Source organism: Antedon mediterranea, chromosome 4 (genome assembly GCF_964355755.1).
Source record: "Antedon mediterranea chromosome 4, ecAntMedi1.1, whole genome shotgun sequence".
Lineage (NCBI taxonomy): Eukaryota > Metazoa > Echinodermata > Crinoidea > Comatulida > Antedonidae > Antedon > Antedon mediterranea.
Genome location: NC_092673.1, coordinates 3,726,046 through 3,744,367, shown reverse-complemented (window position 1 = coordinate 3,744,367; position 18,322 = coordinate 3,726,046). Strand labels below are relative to the sequence as shown.

General features: G+C 36.1%; 2 protein-coding genes across 6 annotated transcripts in view; one reads left to right on the top strand and one right to left on the bottom strand.

The window, feature by feature from the left end:
- LOC140046333 (free fatty acid receptor 4-like) overlaps window positions 1–17,474 on the top strand; it is a 34,666-nt gene extending 17,192 nt beyond the window's left edge. Inside the window, exons 1-2 of one of the 2 annotated variants that reach the window (XM_072090942.1) lie at window positions 15,172–15,200; window positions 16,015–17,474. In XM_072090942.1, the coding sequence (XP_071947043.1) occupies window positions 16,023–17,093 (1,071 nt within the window). In that variant the 5' untranslated portion in view covers window positions 15,172–15,200; window positions 16,015–16,022 and the 3' untranslated portion in view covers window positions 17,094–17,474. Of the gene's footprint in view, window positions 1–15,171; window positions 15,201–16,014 lie in introns of those variants that run through there. The other variant, XM_072090943.1, reaches the window with a different exon arrangement.
- On the bottom strand, window positions 1,439–14,343 carry LOC140046329 (exonuclease mut-7 homolog). 4 transcript variants are annotated; one of them, XM_072090932.1, is made up of 18 exons: window positions 14,303–14,343; window positions 13,431–13,746; window positions 13,109–13,285; window positions 12,450–12,503; window positions 11,836–11,975; window positions 11,171–11,342; window positions 7,430–7,626; window positions 7,059–7,112; window positions 6,446–6,611; window positions 6,286–6,347; window positions 5,956–6,086; window positions 5,524–5,633; window positions 5,200–5,362; window positions 4,387–4,571; window positions 4,071–4,220; window positions 3,657–3,710; window positions 3,403–3,531; window positions 1,439–2,102 (listed from the first exon to the last, which is right to left on the bottom strand). In XM_072090932.1, exons 2-18 carry the CDS (start codon window positions 13,725–13,727, stop codon window positions 1,509–1,511), a joined length of 2,835 nt encoding a protein of 944 aa, XP_071947033.1. In that variant the 5' UTR covers window positions 13,728–13,746; window positions 14,303–14,343; the 3' UTR covers window positions 1,439–1,508. The 4 variants fall into 4 exon arrangements, with proteins under 4 accessions (XP_071947033.1, XP_071947034.1, XP_071947035.1 ...); XM_072090933.1 differs by having other exon boundaries at window positions 14,253–14,333; XM_072090934.1 differs by lacking the exon at window positions 7,059–7,112 and having other exon boundaries at window positions 6,446–6,614.
- Window positions 17,475–18,322: the final 848 nt, after the last annotated feature.

Genomic DNA, 18,322 nt, shown 5'->3' with positions numbered 1-18,322 from the left:
GTTACACTCAAATTTAAAAGATGAGGGCTGAGTAAACGGGACCAGTGGTCCCACTCTAACTTATACTGGACTACTAAGGAGGCACCCTAGTATAATCCCACCAAGTGACTCTCAGGAACAATCCGCCGTTTTCTCACAAATACAGTATCAAATTTCACTATATTTTAAAAATCGTAAATGAGTTACACTCAAATGTTAAAGATGAGGGCTGAGTAAACGGGACCAGTGGTCCCACTCTAACTTATACTGGACAACTAAGGAGGTACCCTAGTATAATCCCACCAAGTGACTCCCAGGAACAATCCGCCATTTTCTCACAAATACAGTATCAAATTTCACTATATTTTTTATATCGTAAATGAGTTACACTCAAATTTAAAAGATGAGGGCTGAGTAAATAGTACCAGTGGTCCCACTCTAACTTATAGTGTACGACTAAGGAGGTATCCTAGTATAATCCCACCAAGTGACTCCCAGGAACAATCCGCCATTTTCTCACCAATACAGTTTCAAATTTAACTATATTTTAAAAATTGTAATTGAGTTACACTCAAATTTTAAAGATGAGGGCTGAGTAAACGGGACCAGTGGTCGCACTCTAACTTATACTGGACGACTAAGGGGGTACCCTAGTTTAATCCCACCAAGTGACTCCCAGGAACAATCCGCCATTTTCTCACAAATACAGTTTCAAATTTAACTATATTTTAAAAATTGTAATTGAGTTACACTCAAATTTTAAAGATGAGGGCTGAGTAAACGGGACCATTGGTCCCACTCTAACTTATACTGGACGACTAAGGGGGTACCCTAGTATAATCCCACCTAGTGAATCCCAGGAACAATCCGCCGTTTTTCTCACAAATATTTAATTCCTAATACCATAAAAGCCATAAGTAACAATGAAAATGTAAAGAATGCACAAACGGCGTTTCATAGTTATTGTTGGCTGGAAAAAATAAAAGTGGGCTGGCTTATTGTTGGCTGGCTTATTGTTGGCTAGCTTGACACAAGCGAATGTGATGGTTAATTGGGAAGTTTTGTGAAAACGTGTCAAAACTATAGAGGGTGGTGCTACAACATTTAAAAAAATTACACCAGACCATAGAGGGTGCTATTACTAAAATATTGCTTTCTATTTAAAAGTAAACATGTGGAGTGCCGAAGGTGCAAAACATACAGACTCATTTCATTTTTATGTTAAACTATGCAACATCTTGCGGACTAATGAGATATTTGAGATTGCTGCTAGGGTTAAGATTTACCAATTTTGTTTTTATTTGCTGTTGAATTTTTAATGAACAGTTTTTCAACACTGCTGCATGTCCACTAGCTTGTGACCAACAATAGCGCCAAAATATGTAATCAAATTGCGTAGAGGCTGCTATATAAAGTAATCTTGGTGGTAGGTATACTGTACTGTAACAAACACAAAATGAACAATACACATATATTTTATTCAAGAAATACAGTTATTCATAATATAAAAGACTAGATTATCATAGTATTTAAAACACTAGGCCACCTTCAATGCTATCATCATCATCATGCTGGAACATTCCATGTGCGCTGCCCTCCTCATCAGATCCTCTATGAAGAATATGTGCATACTGTTCCAAAACATTTGAGAAATGTCTTCCCTCCCAGTAAATCTTTCCACATGTAGTACAGATATAGAATATGTCTACACTATCTAAAATACTGCCCTGTATTACATTCATTTGGATTTCAACGTCATCGCCAACTGTTAGGTTATTCATATCAATTCCACTACTGGAAAACACAACACCTTCTTTATAGTTTAAATTTGACGAGCCTGCTACAGCTCCCTCGTTCTGTTCAGCTTGTGGCATGTACATTATAGAATCTTCTACAGGAAGATCTTGAGGATAACTTTCATAAAAGTCATTCGGTTCGTGACCTGGTAGAACATCAGAGTCAAAGTAAAACCCATCGTCTTCGTCAAATTCGTCATCACCAAAGCCGTAGGGGTCAGAGTATAAACCCATTTCCGCTGGGCCATGTTGTCTTGCATTTTTCTTTTCATAGGCTTCTTTCATGGTAGAAGAAGACACTTTGGCATAAGCATTACCGTTGCACATCTTAAAAGAAAAGGGTAAATTATGTTTATGCATACATAGTAGTAGTAGCACTGGATTGGAAGACTAGTAGCACTGGATTGGAAGACTAGTAGCACTGGATTGGAAGACTAGTAGTTTTGGATTGGAAGACTAGTAGCACTGGATTGGAAGACTAGTAGCACTGGATTGGAAGACTAGTAGCACTGGATTGGAAGACTAGTAGCACTGGATTGGAAGACTAGTAGCACTGGATTGGAAGACTAGTAGCACTGGATTGGAAGACTAGTAGTACTGGATTGGAAGACTAGTAGTACTGGATTGGAAGACTAGTAGTACTGGATTGGAAGACTAGTAGTAGTACTAGATTGGAAGACTAGTAGTAGTACTGGATTGGAAGACTAGTAGTAGTACTGGATTGGAAGACTAGTAGTAGTACTGGATTGGAAGACTAGTAGTTTTGGATTGGAAGACTAGTAGTTTTGGATTGGAAGACTAGTAGTACTGGATTGGAAGACTAGTAGTACTGGATTGGAAGACTAGTAGCACTGGATTGAAAGACTAGTAGCACTGGATTGGAAGACTAGTAGCACTGGATTGGAAGACTAGTAGCACTGGATTGGAAGACTAGTAGCACTGGATTGGAAGACTAGTAGTACTGGATTGGAAGACTAGTAGTACTGGATTGGAAGAGTAGTAGCACTGGATTGGAAGACTAGTAGCACTAGATTGGAAGACTAGTTGTACTGGATTGGAAGACTAGTAGTACTGGATTGGAAGACTAGTAGTACTGGATTGGAAGAGTAGTAGCACTGGATTGGAAGACTAGTAGCACTAGATTGGAAGACTAGTAGTACTGGATTGGAAGACTAGTAGTACTGGATTGGAAGACTAGTAGTACTGGATTGGAAGACTAGTAGTACTGGATTGAAAGAGTAGTAGCACTGGATTGGAAGACTAGTAGTACTGGATTGGAAGACTAGTAGTACTGGATTGGAAGACTAGTAGTACTGGATTGGAAGACTAGTAGTTTTGGATTGGAAGACTAGGAGTACTGGATTGGAAGACTAGGAGTACTGGATTGGAAGACTAGTAGCACTGGATTGGAAGACTAGTAGCACTGGATTGGAAGACTAGGAGTACTGGATTGGAAGACTAGAAGAAGTACTGGATTGGAAGACTAGAAGTAGTACTGGATTGGAAGACTATAGTAGTACTGGATTGGAAGACTATAGTAGCACTGGATTGGAAGACTAGCAATACTGGATTGGAAGACTAGTATCTTGCCACTCCTCCAAAAAGTCTATACAAAAACAATGCTTACCTGGCATCTGCTGAATATGTCCTTTGCCATGACGCGTACATTGTAGAAATTTAAAACTTCTTCCAGTTGGTCGCAAGCTTTCACGCATCTCACAAGGTAGCAAAGGTCATCACCAACTTGTGAGCGCAACTGCAAAGAAAAGTTTCAAAATACTTTTTTAAATAAAACGTTGATAATTTGTGTAGTGAGCAAACATGCTTGGTTTCTATGAAAAACAAGTTTTCAATCACTAACAATTCAACAAAGTAACTTACTGATATATATGGTGTTCCTCTGGTGAGAATAATTCGACCATCAGCTCTGGCGATCTACAAAAACAAAACAAACAATTTTGTAGCAGTCAAGTCAATAGTAGTTTAATAAATTCTTTTTTTTATAAAACTGTATGTGTGGAGTGGATTTATGGCTTGGTGGTTATGATGCTTGCCTACAAGGGTCCTAGGTTCCTGTCCTGTCATATGATTTTTTTCTAATGACAAATTACAACTTTGTTTATGTAGAGTATCTTTTGTGTACGGTGTATGTCTTGTGAATGGGATTGCCACCTTTAAGAAGGATGTGGAGGAATTCATTTTTGGTTATCCTTGGCAATTTGCCTAAATATCACAAAATATCATAAAAAAGTATGTATGTCATATGGTGCCAAATGAGTACAATGCCATATATACCTCAACGGCTTGACTGTGATCTTGGTCATTTTCTAGAACCTTTACATCAACTCCACATGACCTTAGCTGCCTCCCTAATCCTTGAAGCATGGTGTCACAGACAACAGCTAACTCTTGTGGTGTTATTGGTTCCTTGTAGCTATCATTCGACTAAACAAAGGAAATTTCAGTTCCATTAGCTGGTACCATAATGGTATTGGAAGCTTATCTTTGGGCCAGATAGTTAGCTAAAACGATGACACTCAATGTAGACTACCTTCACTGTTCCTTACAACTATTTGATTGGGTTTGATAAAACAAAATATTTTATACTTACTAAAGAGATATCAGCAAGTGAGACGACAGCCTTTTCTTTGTCTCTCCTCTTGTTTCTTTTTGTTTTCACCTTCTTTGTTGGAGAGTTCATTATAAATGCAGATTTTAAATCAATATTCAGGCCAATGGAATCAGCTTTACCCATCATGTAATTAAACACTTCCAGCAAGCAATATGCATCCAGTGCTAGGATCAAAAGATAAAAGGATACATAAGTTAAAAGCTCAAGTAACTTCTTAAACTCTACACTATCAAACTTTATGTGACCAAAAAATGAGATATGCCCAAATATGGTAGTGATATGACATCATCATGTCCATATATGGGCACATCACATTTTTTCGTCGCATAAAGTTTGATAATGTAGACAGAGCTTAAACTCTTCTTCATACCTACTCGACTACTGTAAGTACCAGAATCTGACTTTTAAGGTCTCTCCTTCTGTGTAGCAGTTTTCTGGACAGTTACTGTACTAACACAGGTATATAAGGCTATATTGGTTTATACCAGTGTTGCACAGTAATGGAGTGGAGCTGTGGTGGTTTAGATGCTCGGCTACCGATTCCAGGGTCTTCAGTTCAAATCCTGTCAGACACCAGGGTTTTTCTCACAACAGAACTCCATTCCCAACGACTTTGTTTGTGTAAAGCATCTTGTGATGTTTGCCTTTATCATTATTTAAGGGGGAAGATCGTTTTATCAGCCACTAGCCTTAAATATTATGTGGCTATTTGGCCTGTCTAGGTGACTAGTCTCCCAACTCTCGTAAAAAAATAATGTATAGTAATTAGTATGTGAACAATTTGTTAATTACCTGCATAGACAATCTGTGAATAGTTTAACGGTCTGCATTCCCAGTTCGACATTTGTTCTTTCTTATCTAGAGGTCTTCCAAAACATCGGTTGACGAGTCCACTCAATCCTCGGTCCATTTCACATGAGGTAGCACCAAGTATGTTAGGCTTTACAGATTCCAACTGTATAGAAATAATCATGATACAAACATATTTGACTGGTGAGACATACCTACAGTAGTTGGTTTAGAGTTCTCTATTTTCAATGATTAGGATTTCTGTGGAGAATTTTGGCATTCAAAATTGCCTTATTTTTCACTAGGGTTTTCAAAATTGAGAAGTACCTTAGACTGCAGGATCGATAAGTCATTCATGCCCTCCATTTTATGTACACAATCTGAGAGAAATGGATATGATTTCACCAGCATCTGAAGATCATTGCGGATTCCATATCCTAACGAACAAGATAATAAATAAAAATAGAATAGCAGAGTTGAGGTTTGTGGTTCTGGTGGTAGAACGAGTCTTCTTGGATAAGGACTTTAAACCGTAGGTCCAGTGTACACATCTAGCTCATGAAGCACTTTAAAGAACCTAGTACATCTTTCGAGATGAGTAGGGGGTTACCCCGGTGTACATCACAGCCACTGATCATAACTGGGCCCTTGGGAGACCAGTCTTTGACTGAAGAGGTCACCCAGTATAAATAAATAAAGATATTAATATGGGGAATGGATCGATTTCTATTTCTTCTCTTCTATACCTGTTTTATTTACCTAGCTTCAGAACATCCTCATCACATAGAATAGATTCCATTAACCAAACTAGGCAGTCTGGATTAGGATCAAGAGCTAGCATGTCTATGAGATAAATATGAGACTCGCATGCCAGCTGCACAACAGCAACTCTGAAGAAAGTAAATAACAGAATTATTGATGGTCATACACTGCAGCAAATAAATTGGATATAAAATCTATTACCACACTACAACAAGTAAATATAAGTTGGAATGATTCAGTTTTAGTGTGTTTTTGTAATATCAACTCAACAACAAATATTCATTGAGTTACCAATAAAATTTGACAAAGAAAGTTAAAATAACGAACCTGCATTTGGTTTTCAGAAAGCCTGGTTTCCATTCCATATCTATACCAATTATGCTTTTGGCCTATAAGATTTTTATACAATTAACATTACTAAAAATCATGTTAGTAAAATTCAGTATAAAAAAATAATTAATTCTGAATACACACTACTATTACTAACCCTAGTTAACTGTTGAATGCAACTCTCCAACATATATTCCTGATCCACAATTACTATCTTCTCATAGGGTAAATTTAATTGATAATATTCAATTTTACTACGTGCTACTGCCTCCTCTTGAGTATAACATGCCTCCCAAATTTCTTCATCTGTGTCAGCAAGTGAACTGCTGGAAGAAAACATTTCAAATAGTATTATAAATAATTTAGTGGTTTGGTTGTTATTGTGCCTTACCTACTTATTCGTGAGTCCTGGGTTCAAATCCACTAACATTCATAAGAAAGTTGTTGTACCAATGCATACATTAAGTAACTCAGTTGACATTTCTGTGGTCTAATGGTTATTACACTTGCCTCATCAGCAAAAGGTTACAGATTTTAATTCCGTCGCAGGCATTTATCATCCAATCAAATTATGAGACTATATCTGCTGTGAGCTATTGTAAAATGTAATACAGTGTCCTAGTTACACACTGTATTACCTTTTTTTAAATTAAATATATTTCAAATACTGTACATAAAAGACGAGAAAATGAATATAATATATGGCTATGGTGCTCCTCTTCAACATGGTGTATTTGAAAAGAAATTATATATAAATTCAAATCTGAAACCTTAGCCTACACTTTTGTCCCATTTCACCATATGTTTGAGCTAGATTCAGAAGCCTATAAGTGAAAATATATACATATAAATACATCAGGCACAGAACATTAATTATAAACCACCCGGTGATATACTGAAATGTAATTAACTAATTTGAAATGATAAAAATGAGAAAATCTGTGAGAATGAGAAAAAGTCGCCCAACTGAGGTTCAAACCCAGATCCTTCTGCTTGATATGCAGATGTTCTATTAGACCACTGAGGCTTTCATGATATTGTTCGAACTCGATTGGATAGAGACTCTCAAAGTGAGAATAATATATATGCCATCATCTGTCTAAATTCTAGGTTCTGTTGAGCATGATTAAAAGACCAATACCTGTTGGCATCATCAATAGCAGTGATAACTTGTTCTGGCATTCTCTCTCTGCTTATGTTTAGTCTCTTTGCCCATTTCACTGCAGCTGGTAAGTCATTGTAACAGATGAACTGAATGATAAGCTCATCTTGTAGTATCGGACTACTTCCAATAGCTTGCTCTACGAAATCATCCCAATTACTTGAACATGATGCAGGCTATAAAACAATGATTGTATTGTTAGTGGATTTATCGAGTGGCTGAGAGATTAAACTATCAAACTTTATGTGACAAACAAATGTGATATGCCCATATATGGACATGATGATGTCATATCACTAAACATATTTAAGCATATCACTACCATATTTGGGCACATCACACTTTTTTTTATTAAGACAAGGCTTTGCAAACCATAGCCACAGGCTCTCTTTGGCAGTAGTTCAGGTGATAGGACACATAGGCCCGTTCGGACGGGACTGAAACTACCGTGTACTTCCAACTGTGAGGTCGCGTGTGGCAATTAACTTACGCCTCTGGCTATAAAAAATTAGAAAACCATCTGGACGAAAAATCCACCAACTTTACTGGTTATTTCAATCCCATTCCAATTACACGCTGCCTCGGGGTATAATTAATCAAGCGTTTAACGGGGTCATGTCAAATCGCGACCTCAAATAAGCTTTCTGATTGTTTAACAATTATTGTTTAAAATGTTCTTTCTCGTTAATGCGAATGTATATCTATTGTTTTGTAAAATTATATATAAATAATCAACTCGTTGGTTTTTTTCCGGTGACCTGAACTTGCGAATCGGTGGCTTATAATGTACATGTAAACGGCAGGGAGTTCTGTATTGTGGTAGCCTGGTGTCTGTGAATTACCACATCAACCGTTCGGCTCGCACGATAAGAGGGGTACAGTGCGTGTTAAATGGAATTTTCACAACAATAGTTCGGCTCGCACGATAAATACACGTGGTGATTTTTACAAGAGGGGTACAGTGCGTGTACATTAAATGGAATTTCCACAACAATAGTTCGGCTCGCACGATAAATACACGTATGGTGATTTTTACAAGAGGGGTACAGTGCGTGTACATTAAATGGAATTTCCACAACAATAGTTCGGCTCGCACGATAAATACACGTGGTGATTTTTACAAGAGGGGTACAGTGCGTGTACATTAAATGGAATTTCCACAACAATAGTTCGGCTTGCACGATAAATACACGTGGTGATTTTTACAAGAGGGGTACAGTGCGTGTACATTAAATGGAATTTCCACAACAATAGTTCGGCTCGCACGATAAATACACGTGGTCAACAAACAACATACGTTAGCAGGATTTTCGATCATTATTTATTTAAAAAGTAAATTGTATTCGATGTATGTATTATAAATATATAGGTCTGGTTGTCGATTGAAAAATAATAATTGAACGATTCGCGCGCGAAACGACATGCAATATCTAGTTGAATTTGTCAACACGCAATGTCAATTGATATGGGTCGACGCACAGAGGGCGCTTTTTGACCTAAGAATTCCGATCTTAATTGGTTTTGTGTCAGCTTACCGGTACTTTGTTTATTCGTACGAACGTCGTATGGGTTTTACCCCAAGGGTAAAAACCAAATAAACGTGTATTTCAATCGCCGTACGAACACGATCAAGTGCTTAAAGCTGGAGGTCATCCAGTGTACCATTGTGTTCTGGGTCCGTTTCAGCCCCTGCTGTCTATTACTTCGTTGGGCAACAACCCTACCAGTTAAATCACACATGTTACGAAAACCACAATAGTTGTACTATGTCTCAATGAGATAAAAATATTAACTGATGTAGATGTATGGATTTGAAATAAAAAATAATATCTACTATAAATGTTAAAGATGTATTGTCCCTTGAAACACAAAAAATGAAAAACAAAATATTCTAAATTTAAATTGGCCATATCAAAGTAATATAAAGTTATTCACTTTAAGTCGAAAATTCGAGCCAAAAACAACAAGTTTACGTAATTAACAGGTAAATTAATTTGATTACATTTCGTCTGGAAAATCGTCAAAAGCGAAAGTAAACAAAGATTTCAAACCATTAGTATGCATTATGCATGATGCTAATTAGAATTGTTTACAACTCATCGAAGTTGAGAAGGTGTTTTCACACAGATCGCGAAGAAGTTTTATCATTATGCATACAGAGTAGCCAAACAAGCGCGTTGCATTATGAGTAGACTTGCCCCAAGTCTGTATTTATTGTCTTTTTTTATATTTATTTGTTTTTATTTCGACCGCGATTTTTCTCTGAAAATACAGACTTGTGAAACACGTATAGAAATCGAATTGCAGACCGCAAACATCCGATAAGAATGACGTAGGTTATCATACCGTATTTGGCTATATGGGGCGGGCGGTATGTAAATATGGATTTCGAATCAACCAATGATCATTTTGTTTCAAAATGAAAAAGATAGAGTACGTTCAGTGCTGAATGTACGATCGAGACTGAACAACTGTTGAAATATAAAATCGTGTTGCCAAGTTGTTTTGTTTATTAATTGTTTAGTCCTGGCCTAGGCCTCCTTCGTAGGGATACTCAACTCGTACGTATGACCTGCTAAATAGAACGCCAATAAGGTACATACCACCACCGACCCGCACACAACAGGGCTACACCGGCACACAACAGGGCTACACCACCACAAAGAACAGGACAGGGTGGGAAATAAATTAAATTATCTCCGCATAATAAATGATCCATTCAATGTTTGATTTGCGGAGAAGCTAGCCTATCATATCAAGACGAGTTTTCATGTTCTTGGGAAAAATCCCATCAAATGTTTACCAGACTACTAGGCATATAAAATCATTTCTAGCTTTCAGAAACTTTCATCAATGTACCCAAGTACACATTGTCTAAACGTAATGTAGCGCATGCGCATCGTCTTAGATGTTGAGTCTTTGAAATTCTGAAATATGAATATTAAAACAGTGTACGAGTGAGTAGCCAATCGCATGCAGCTGAAACTAGTCAACCGGATAATCGTATGCACCAAGAATTCTTGGTGTCAAACCACGTGACTTGTGCGTGTTTCCCCAGACGGAGTATCCAAACTCAAGTAATACACGTATGAAACGCCATATGTGCAAAAATATTTATATTTATATTTTTACTAATATTAAGACAAAACTCCGTCTGGAGCCCAGACTACATTATGAGATATGTTTTGATCAAAAACTTTGACTAGAAGTCAAAGTTATTTTTTGAACAAAAAAACCTTTCGACTAATTTTTGGTGAAAGTTAATAACTATTATGATACTTCAAAATGACCAACTTTTTTTAGAAATATTTAAAAAAAATTTGTTGTTGAATTAGTCAAAGGGACAATACATCTTTAACTGTAGTTAGTGGAAATTTAAAAAACAGACCCAGTATACTAAAAATACCACATCATCTCATAAAAACTTAGCATAAGGAATAAACTTATCAACAACTAATATTTTAAATTTACTAATTTAATATTTGAATACAAATATCTTAATTTAAAGGAAATACATATCATATGTTCTTACCATTATTATTCTTAATGTTATTAAGTAATGTTGTTATTACTAATACTATTATTAATTATTTTGAAATTTCAATTTAACCATTCATAACACATGCAAGATAATAATTAATAGTGTGTTGTGAGAAACAAGCACAATTAGAATATAACATAAATGGGCTAATAAGTATAGAGTAATTAAACTTAACAAACCTCATTATAACGCTTGTGAAGTAAATACTTAAGAGCTCCCATGTGCTTAGTCTTGTCATAATTAGGGCAAAGTTCAGAATCTAGATCATACATAGATAGCAGTCTTGCAACCAGTTTTCTCACCGCACGAGGGGCAAGCTTGTCTTTCTTGATGCCTGGTACATCAAGGTCTCTAGACAAATTTTATAATAAAATCATGATACAAAATCAATGTTTATTTTAAACAAATTGTAAACAGTTAACACAAAAAGAAAAAGTTAATTTAAGTTTAATATTACCTAGATAGCCTAGGACATGATAATCATACAGTATTTCAGGCTAATTTTATTAAACTTATATAGATGACATTATAAACCAAGAATAAATTCCAAATGATGTATTGCTGTTTTGGTTAATAACATTTTTTTTGTAAAGATATTTTATTTATCCATGGTCAAACACAGTAAAATAGAGTACATGGTTTGAAATTATTTTTGTTTGTTCAAAGTTGAATGAGGTTAAAATTTAACAAGGTTAACATGTTCATAAAATACAGATAATATACATGTCTATAGTAAATTGTGTTAATGTAATCTGGGGTGTCATATTTATACAAAGCTTCTTGGCATTTTGAGACCTTATTTCAACATTGTAATACTTTTTTCTTTATGTGATCACAAACCTACCCAATGAAAGTATCGACATCAAAGCCTTGGGCACAGAACTGATCAAGGTAGTGTAGCAACTCTATCTGTAGCTTATTGTGCCTTTTCAAATATGCTTCTGCTAAATTTAACTTATCTTGCAAGACTAGAGGTACGATGACCTGTGATAAAGCAGTGATAAAGAATATTAGGCTCTGTCTACACTATCAAACTAGTTTGACAAAAAAATTGTGATAGTGATATGGTAGTGATATACCCAAATATGGTAGTGATGATGATATGATTTCATCATGTCCATATATGGGCACATCACGTTGTTTTGTCAAATAAAGTTTGATAATGCAGACAGAGATTTAATGTTTAGATTATTAAAATTAAAAGATACAATATACATAATTTAATATTAACAGTAGACTATTATTAATGTTTTCAAATATGTTTCAGCTAAATTTAACTTATCTAGCAAGACTAGAGGTTTAACCACCTGCGATAAAGCAAAAAGTGTTTTGTTTAGATTATTAAAATAACAGTAGGAAAAAAATATACATAATTTAATAATTATTAACAGTAGGCTGTTATTAATGTATTCAAATTATGTATCATACTGGTAGAAATATGGTAAATATTGTACGTACTTGGTGAATACTGAAGTAGGGTTGTAAATTTAGCTGTGTTATGCATCGACAAGCCTAGTGTGTAAGAGAATAATACGTGAATTAGTACAACTTATGTCAGCTATAGAATTACAATTCATTGCATATAAAAAACGGAAAATAAAAAATAATAATCCTGGAAAAATCAGTTCACATTTGCATCCCTGCCTATCACCTCACCTTATTTATTTTTTTATTTTATGTTTTTTTTGGTTTATGTGTGTTATTATTATTTAGCATTAAAAGAATATGAATCACAGACTTAATCATATTTTATTTTAGCAATATAGGCTCCTCACAAATTAAGTCGGTGTTTCCGCAGCCAATTAACCAGTAAAAATTAACCGATAAACTGTCTGTGGAAACAGGGTTTAACTGATTCCGCTCAAGAAATTTAATTGAACAGTATCTCATTAAAATCTGAAAATTAACCGATAATTTTGGCTAAGAAAACACAGCCTAAAGCTCCGTCTACACTATCAAACTAGTTTGACAAAAAAATGTGATGTGCCAAAATATGGTAGTGATATGACATCATTGTGTCCATATATGGGCATATCACATTTTTTGTCACATAAAGTGTAGACAGAGCCTTAGATAAATAAACCTGAATCTTTCAGTTAGTTCAAACAACCTCATACCTCCTTATACTGTTTTCTAGAGATCATTACATTTATGTACTCAGTTAGGTGTTGATTATTATCACAGTCAAGTTGAAAGAGACGGCAGACGATGCTCAACACATTATAATGACCGCATGTTGCTAGGTACAGCGCCCTCTGTTGCATCTCAGGCGTTAAACAAGTTGTAAACTGATCCTTAAATGTAAAAGTGTTTAAGTAAAGCGCATGATGAGCTATGATATTATTAAAGCACAAAATTCCAGTTGTTTTAAAAGAATAAAGTAAATACATCATTTATTATGTCAAAAGCAACAAGAATTCTCTCTTCTCACAAACGCACCTTTTTAATTTTTCGTAAGCTTTCCTTCATCTCTAAAAATTTCTTCAAAACCATTTTTGTCCACGTATCAGTTTTCTTCCGGAAGTGATCTTGATTATTTTCCATAAGAAACAGTACTAGTTCGAGTACATTATGTTTAAGTTGGTTGAACAATCGTTCTGCCATTTTGCGGATCTCTTCGTCCCTTCTGCTTGCCCATAACTTTTCAAACTGGTTAAACCATGATTGAAAGGTTGCTATTGATGGAACAGCTGGTGAGCTGTGGTCTCCACTTCCTCCTGCATTTGGCTGTTGCATTATTTACACTTTCCAATTTCTGATTTAAAATAAACCCCAAGAACATCAAGTATTCTTATTCTTTAGTGGTGAAACAGATACTCGATCTCAAGAGATATAGATATATAATGTCAACGCGTTAGAACGAATGTTGACGCGTTGATCTGTACCACAACGCAAATTCGTCGGCAGAGAGCAGAAACGCAGGGGAAGGCCTAGCCTAGCTACAAATAAACAATATTCTTTGGAAAAAAGGAATAACATTAGGTATAGGTTACTACATTTAATTTCTAAAATAGATTTACAAATTAATATTTATGACGCGCTTCATATTTTGTGTAAGCTAGGCTCTTTTTCTAGGCCCACGCATACGTGCCTAGAAACCACCACCTCTCAGCAGGCTTGCATCGGGTTCATGTGGTTTTCAGAAACATGTTACAGTTGGGATAGGTAGGCCTACACAAATACTACAACAAAATACAACACAAAATATAACTAATTTTCTAATGTCAATTTAAGAGTCTGACAAAAGTTAACTAAATTTACATTGAATACTCTGTATATTTATGTCTTCATTTTCTGATGAAATACTTTACCTCTTTTCACAACCCTTTTCACACGAATATTCAATCTCCGAATATTTATAGTAGGCCTATTTTAAATTATCAAGAAACGCAAACGATTAAAGAACGCGTTTCCTCAATCGATGATTGGAATGTGTTGTTTATTTTCTTCTTATTATCTCAATTAGTAGAATTTTATATTTTACTTATGTACTTTTTATTTTATTTTGTTAGGAATATGAAAATGACTGATCAGGCCTATGATTGATTTGCAAAAGCGTTAGGCCTACTCAAAAGATAAAGTCGTCCAATCAAAGATTTCGAAATAGGCTCCTTACAGTAGGCTACTTTGTAGGCCCTAATTTTGACTACAGGTTCTTCTTAAAACGGAGGCTTTATATAGTTATTGGCCCTTTTATTGAATAAATATAATTTTTAGGAGGAGGGGGTGGGGGACAAGCCTGAACCACGTTGATGAAGACGCATCACTCCACTGGCCGAAGCCCACGCCCTTGCGTAAATCCATCTATTAGTAGGCCTATTGCATTTACGTTGTCATGAGACAGAAGAGATGAACTTTAGATTTTGTGTTAATTGACAGTGGTAATGATGAGAAACACATTTTACGGGAATCATGTTTAATAAATTACACTGAACGCCAAAGTAGTGAGAGAGGAGTTAATTGAACACCTGTCATGAAAAATAAACAAATATATGATATCATAGCTCATCATTCTCTTATTGGTTGATTTGAGCGTCGGAACCATGTTTTTCCCCTTTGATGTTTGCAAATAATGTTATATGCATCATGCTCTATGATAACGTGTACACTAATGCTTAACGTATAGACGTCAGGAGCAAAGAACTGGCATTTTATCTTAAATAAATTCTGAAATATCAATTATTAGAAGTTTTATAGGCATATTGGCAAGTAAGTATAAATTTTGTTGTCTATTATTTTGTACAAACAAACGCTGAAACACAGTGGCTCAGTTGTGCGTTATGCTGGGAGGAATATCCGACGTAACTTAAATGTTTTAAACTTCGTAAATATTTTACTTACATTCTTCAATATCTAACTGATGTACAGTGGATTAGTGGCCCATAAATACAAACATCTGCCAATGTTATGAATTTGCGGCGCTTGTTTTTTTTTGTGTCTATATGTGTTAGTAGGCCTACCTTGTTTTTTTTGTATGGATTGTGTATATGAGGAGGGACAACAGCGACGGACTTGTTTGAGTCACCATGTCGTCTCTCGACCAAATGATTTTTGTTGTTGTTCTATTTGTTTAGTCTATCATTATGTTAATTTTTGTCGAAATAGTTGTTGAATTCATTCATTCATTCATTCGTTTTGCTTTTGTTTTGGAAATAGTTACAAAATCAATGGCATAAATAAGTTTAAATAAGAAAGGCAGACACACACAAAAAGAAAAAAACACACCGGTATCAAATCATTTCAAGATCTCCATCATTTTGTTATGGAGCCTGGATGATCGAAATGATGATACCATAATAACAATTGAATTTAATTATTACTTTTTTTGTTACTGTTATTGATGTATCGGTTTAATATTGTCTTTATGATGTGAAGCGCCTTTAAGCATGAGTATTCATGAAATCTCTCTCTCTACTCTAGAAATCTGAAAAAATAAATAAATAAATAAATTGTCAATACATATTATTCTTGGAGGTTTCAGTTTTGTCTTGATGACATACCTCAAATTGTTTTCTATTTATAGATGCGGAAATGAGTATTTCGTACCTCGAAAAAGATGTTGAAAACATCACCTACCGGTACTTTACATTTTTCTCCGAATTTAATCGCAAATGGGAGCCGGGAGCTGTTATCCTGGAGACGATCCTGCTTACTTGTATATTCAGCGTCGCTTTAGTTGGAAATATTATGGTATTATTAGTGGTTATTGTTGACGAGAGCATGAGAACTGTAACAAACTACCTTGTGAGCAACTTAGCATTAGCAGATCTTCTTTTTTCATTTTGTGTCCCGTTCGTCATAGCCACCAGAATAACGGAATCTTGGAAGGTCGGTTCGTTCATTTGTAAAAGCTTCTTTTATTTTCAATTCGTGACCGGGTTCACCAGCATCTGGACAATGGTTATCATCAGCTTCGATCGTTTTCGACTTATTGTCCAGAGAAAGCAGAAGCTTACAATACAAGAGGTGATATGCATAATAGCGGTCGGTTGGCTCATCGCCCTACTTGGTGCAATGCCGATGTACATTAACTTTCAAGTAGAAGAGGATTTTATTGTGGATGAAGAGCTGGTCAAAATCTGCACACTCGACCCAGGATGGTCATCTGCAAATTATGGTGAAATCATATACTGTTGTTCAGTTACTATACTTGGTATTATTGTACCAATGGGTATTATATGGTATACTCATAACAGAATAAGGAAGACCATATCGGAAAACAGCCAACGTGTCGCGTCAATGAGTAGTGGTCATCCGGGGTTCGCAGGTTCATCGACGACGATTCACTCCTCGCACAACGTTGCTAAGGAATCGCGCGTCTTGAGGATGCTGGTGCTTTTGGTGGTACTATTTGCGATCATGTGGATACCGATGGTCATAACGATACTGTGGATCGCTACAGATACAAACATGAAGGTCGATTCGCACATTTTCCTTATTTTGTGGTCGAACGTTGCGATCAACTGCGGCGTGAACCCAATCGTCTACGGCGTTTTGAATGAACATTACAAACGACGCTTTAAGAAATTTTGGCGCGCTATTTGCGGCAGACAAAATGAGAGCTGTATTAATAATAACCCGCCCGAAAGTTCAATATTCTAAAAACTCGAAAAACGTGTAGATGTCACAATGTATATAAACGTTCCAAGTCCACTAATCAGTTGTTTCCAAAATTACCTGTACAATATTTTAAGGCGCAATTTCGTAGTAATATTAACACGTCCTAGATTTGATTTTTTTGAAAGAAATTGAAAATGGAACTAATTGGAATGGTCGTCAATATATGATTATACGAAAGGCAATGCTTTATTTCCGTTTTTTTCTCTACAAATTAACTTTGTACATACAAATTTAAGTTTCTTTATGTTTTACAAATTAAACTTTGTGCATTCTTTATGTTTTACTACTATAAGTCTTAAAGCTTGGGGCGCAACGCAATGGACGTAAGCGCAACGCAAGTGAGTTTACCAATCACAAACAAAAATTCGGATAATCCATCGCTTGTGATTGGTTAAATTGTTCAAGCTTGGTTCCCACTAGAACGTAACGCAAGGACGTAAACGCAACGCAAGCGTTTTAACCAATGACAAGCGAAGTTATATAGACAGTTAGCAATCACAAGCAAATAAGCCATCGCTTGTGATTGGTCAATTCACTTGCGTTGCGTTACGTCCTTGTGTTGCGTCGCTAGTGGGAACCACGCTTTACGTCGCGCTTACGTTGTTGCGTTACGTCCTAGCGGGAACTAAACCGTGGTTCCTACTAGAACGCAACGTAGCGACGTATTGACGCAAAGTGATATATTGCGTAATCACAAGTGGGAACCGTCGACCAAACAGTGCTGCAAACATCGTAGGTTTGATTTCACGCAGGTGGGGGAAAACACAATTATTGGAAGGGCATTTTCTTAAGCTTGGTTCCCACTAGAACGTAATGCAAGGAAGTAAACGCAACGCAAGCGTTTTAAAGCTTGGTTCCCACTAGAACGTAACGCAAGGACGTAAACGCAACGCAAGCGTTTTAACCAATGACAAGCGAAGTTATAGACAGTTAGCAATCACAAGCGAATAAGCCATCGCTTGTGATTGGTAAATTCACTTGCGTTGCGTTACGTCCTTGCGTTGCGTCGCTAGTGGGAACCACGCTTAACCAATGACAAGCGAAGTTATAGACAGTTAGCAATCACAAGCGAATAAGCCATCGCTTGTGATTGGTCAATTCACTTGCGTTGCGTTTACGTCCTTGCGTTACGTTCTAGTGGGAACCAAGCTTACGTTGCGAAGGTTGCGTTACGTTGCGTCACTAGTGGGAACCAAGCTTAAAGCGTGGTT

What these genes read in the sequence shown, in the direction of transcription:
- LOC140046329 (XM_072090932.1), bottom strand. Translation starts at nt 13,727, where the DNA reads ATGCAACAGCCAAATGCAGGAGGAAGTGGAGACCACAGCTCACCAGCT. An exon ending in GCTTACGAAAAATTAAAAAG is followed by an intron (nt 13,286 to 13,430) that starts GTGCGTTTGTGA and finishes TTTACATTTAAG; the next exon opens with GATCAGTTTACAACTTGTTT. An exon ending in ACATATTCAGCAGATGCCAG is followed by an intron (nt 2,103 to 3,402) that starts GTAAGCATTGTT and finishes TTTTCTTTTAAG; the next exon opens with ATGTGCAACGGTAATGCTTA.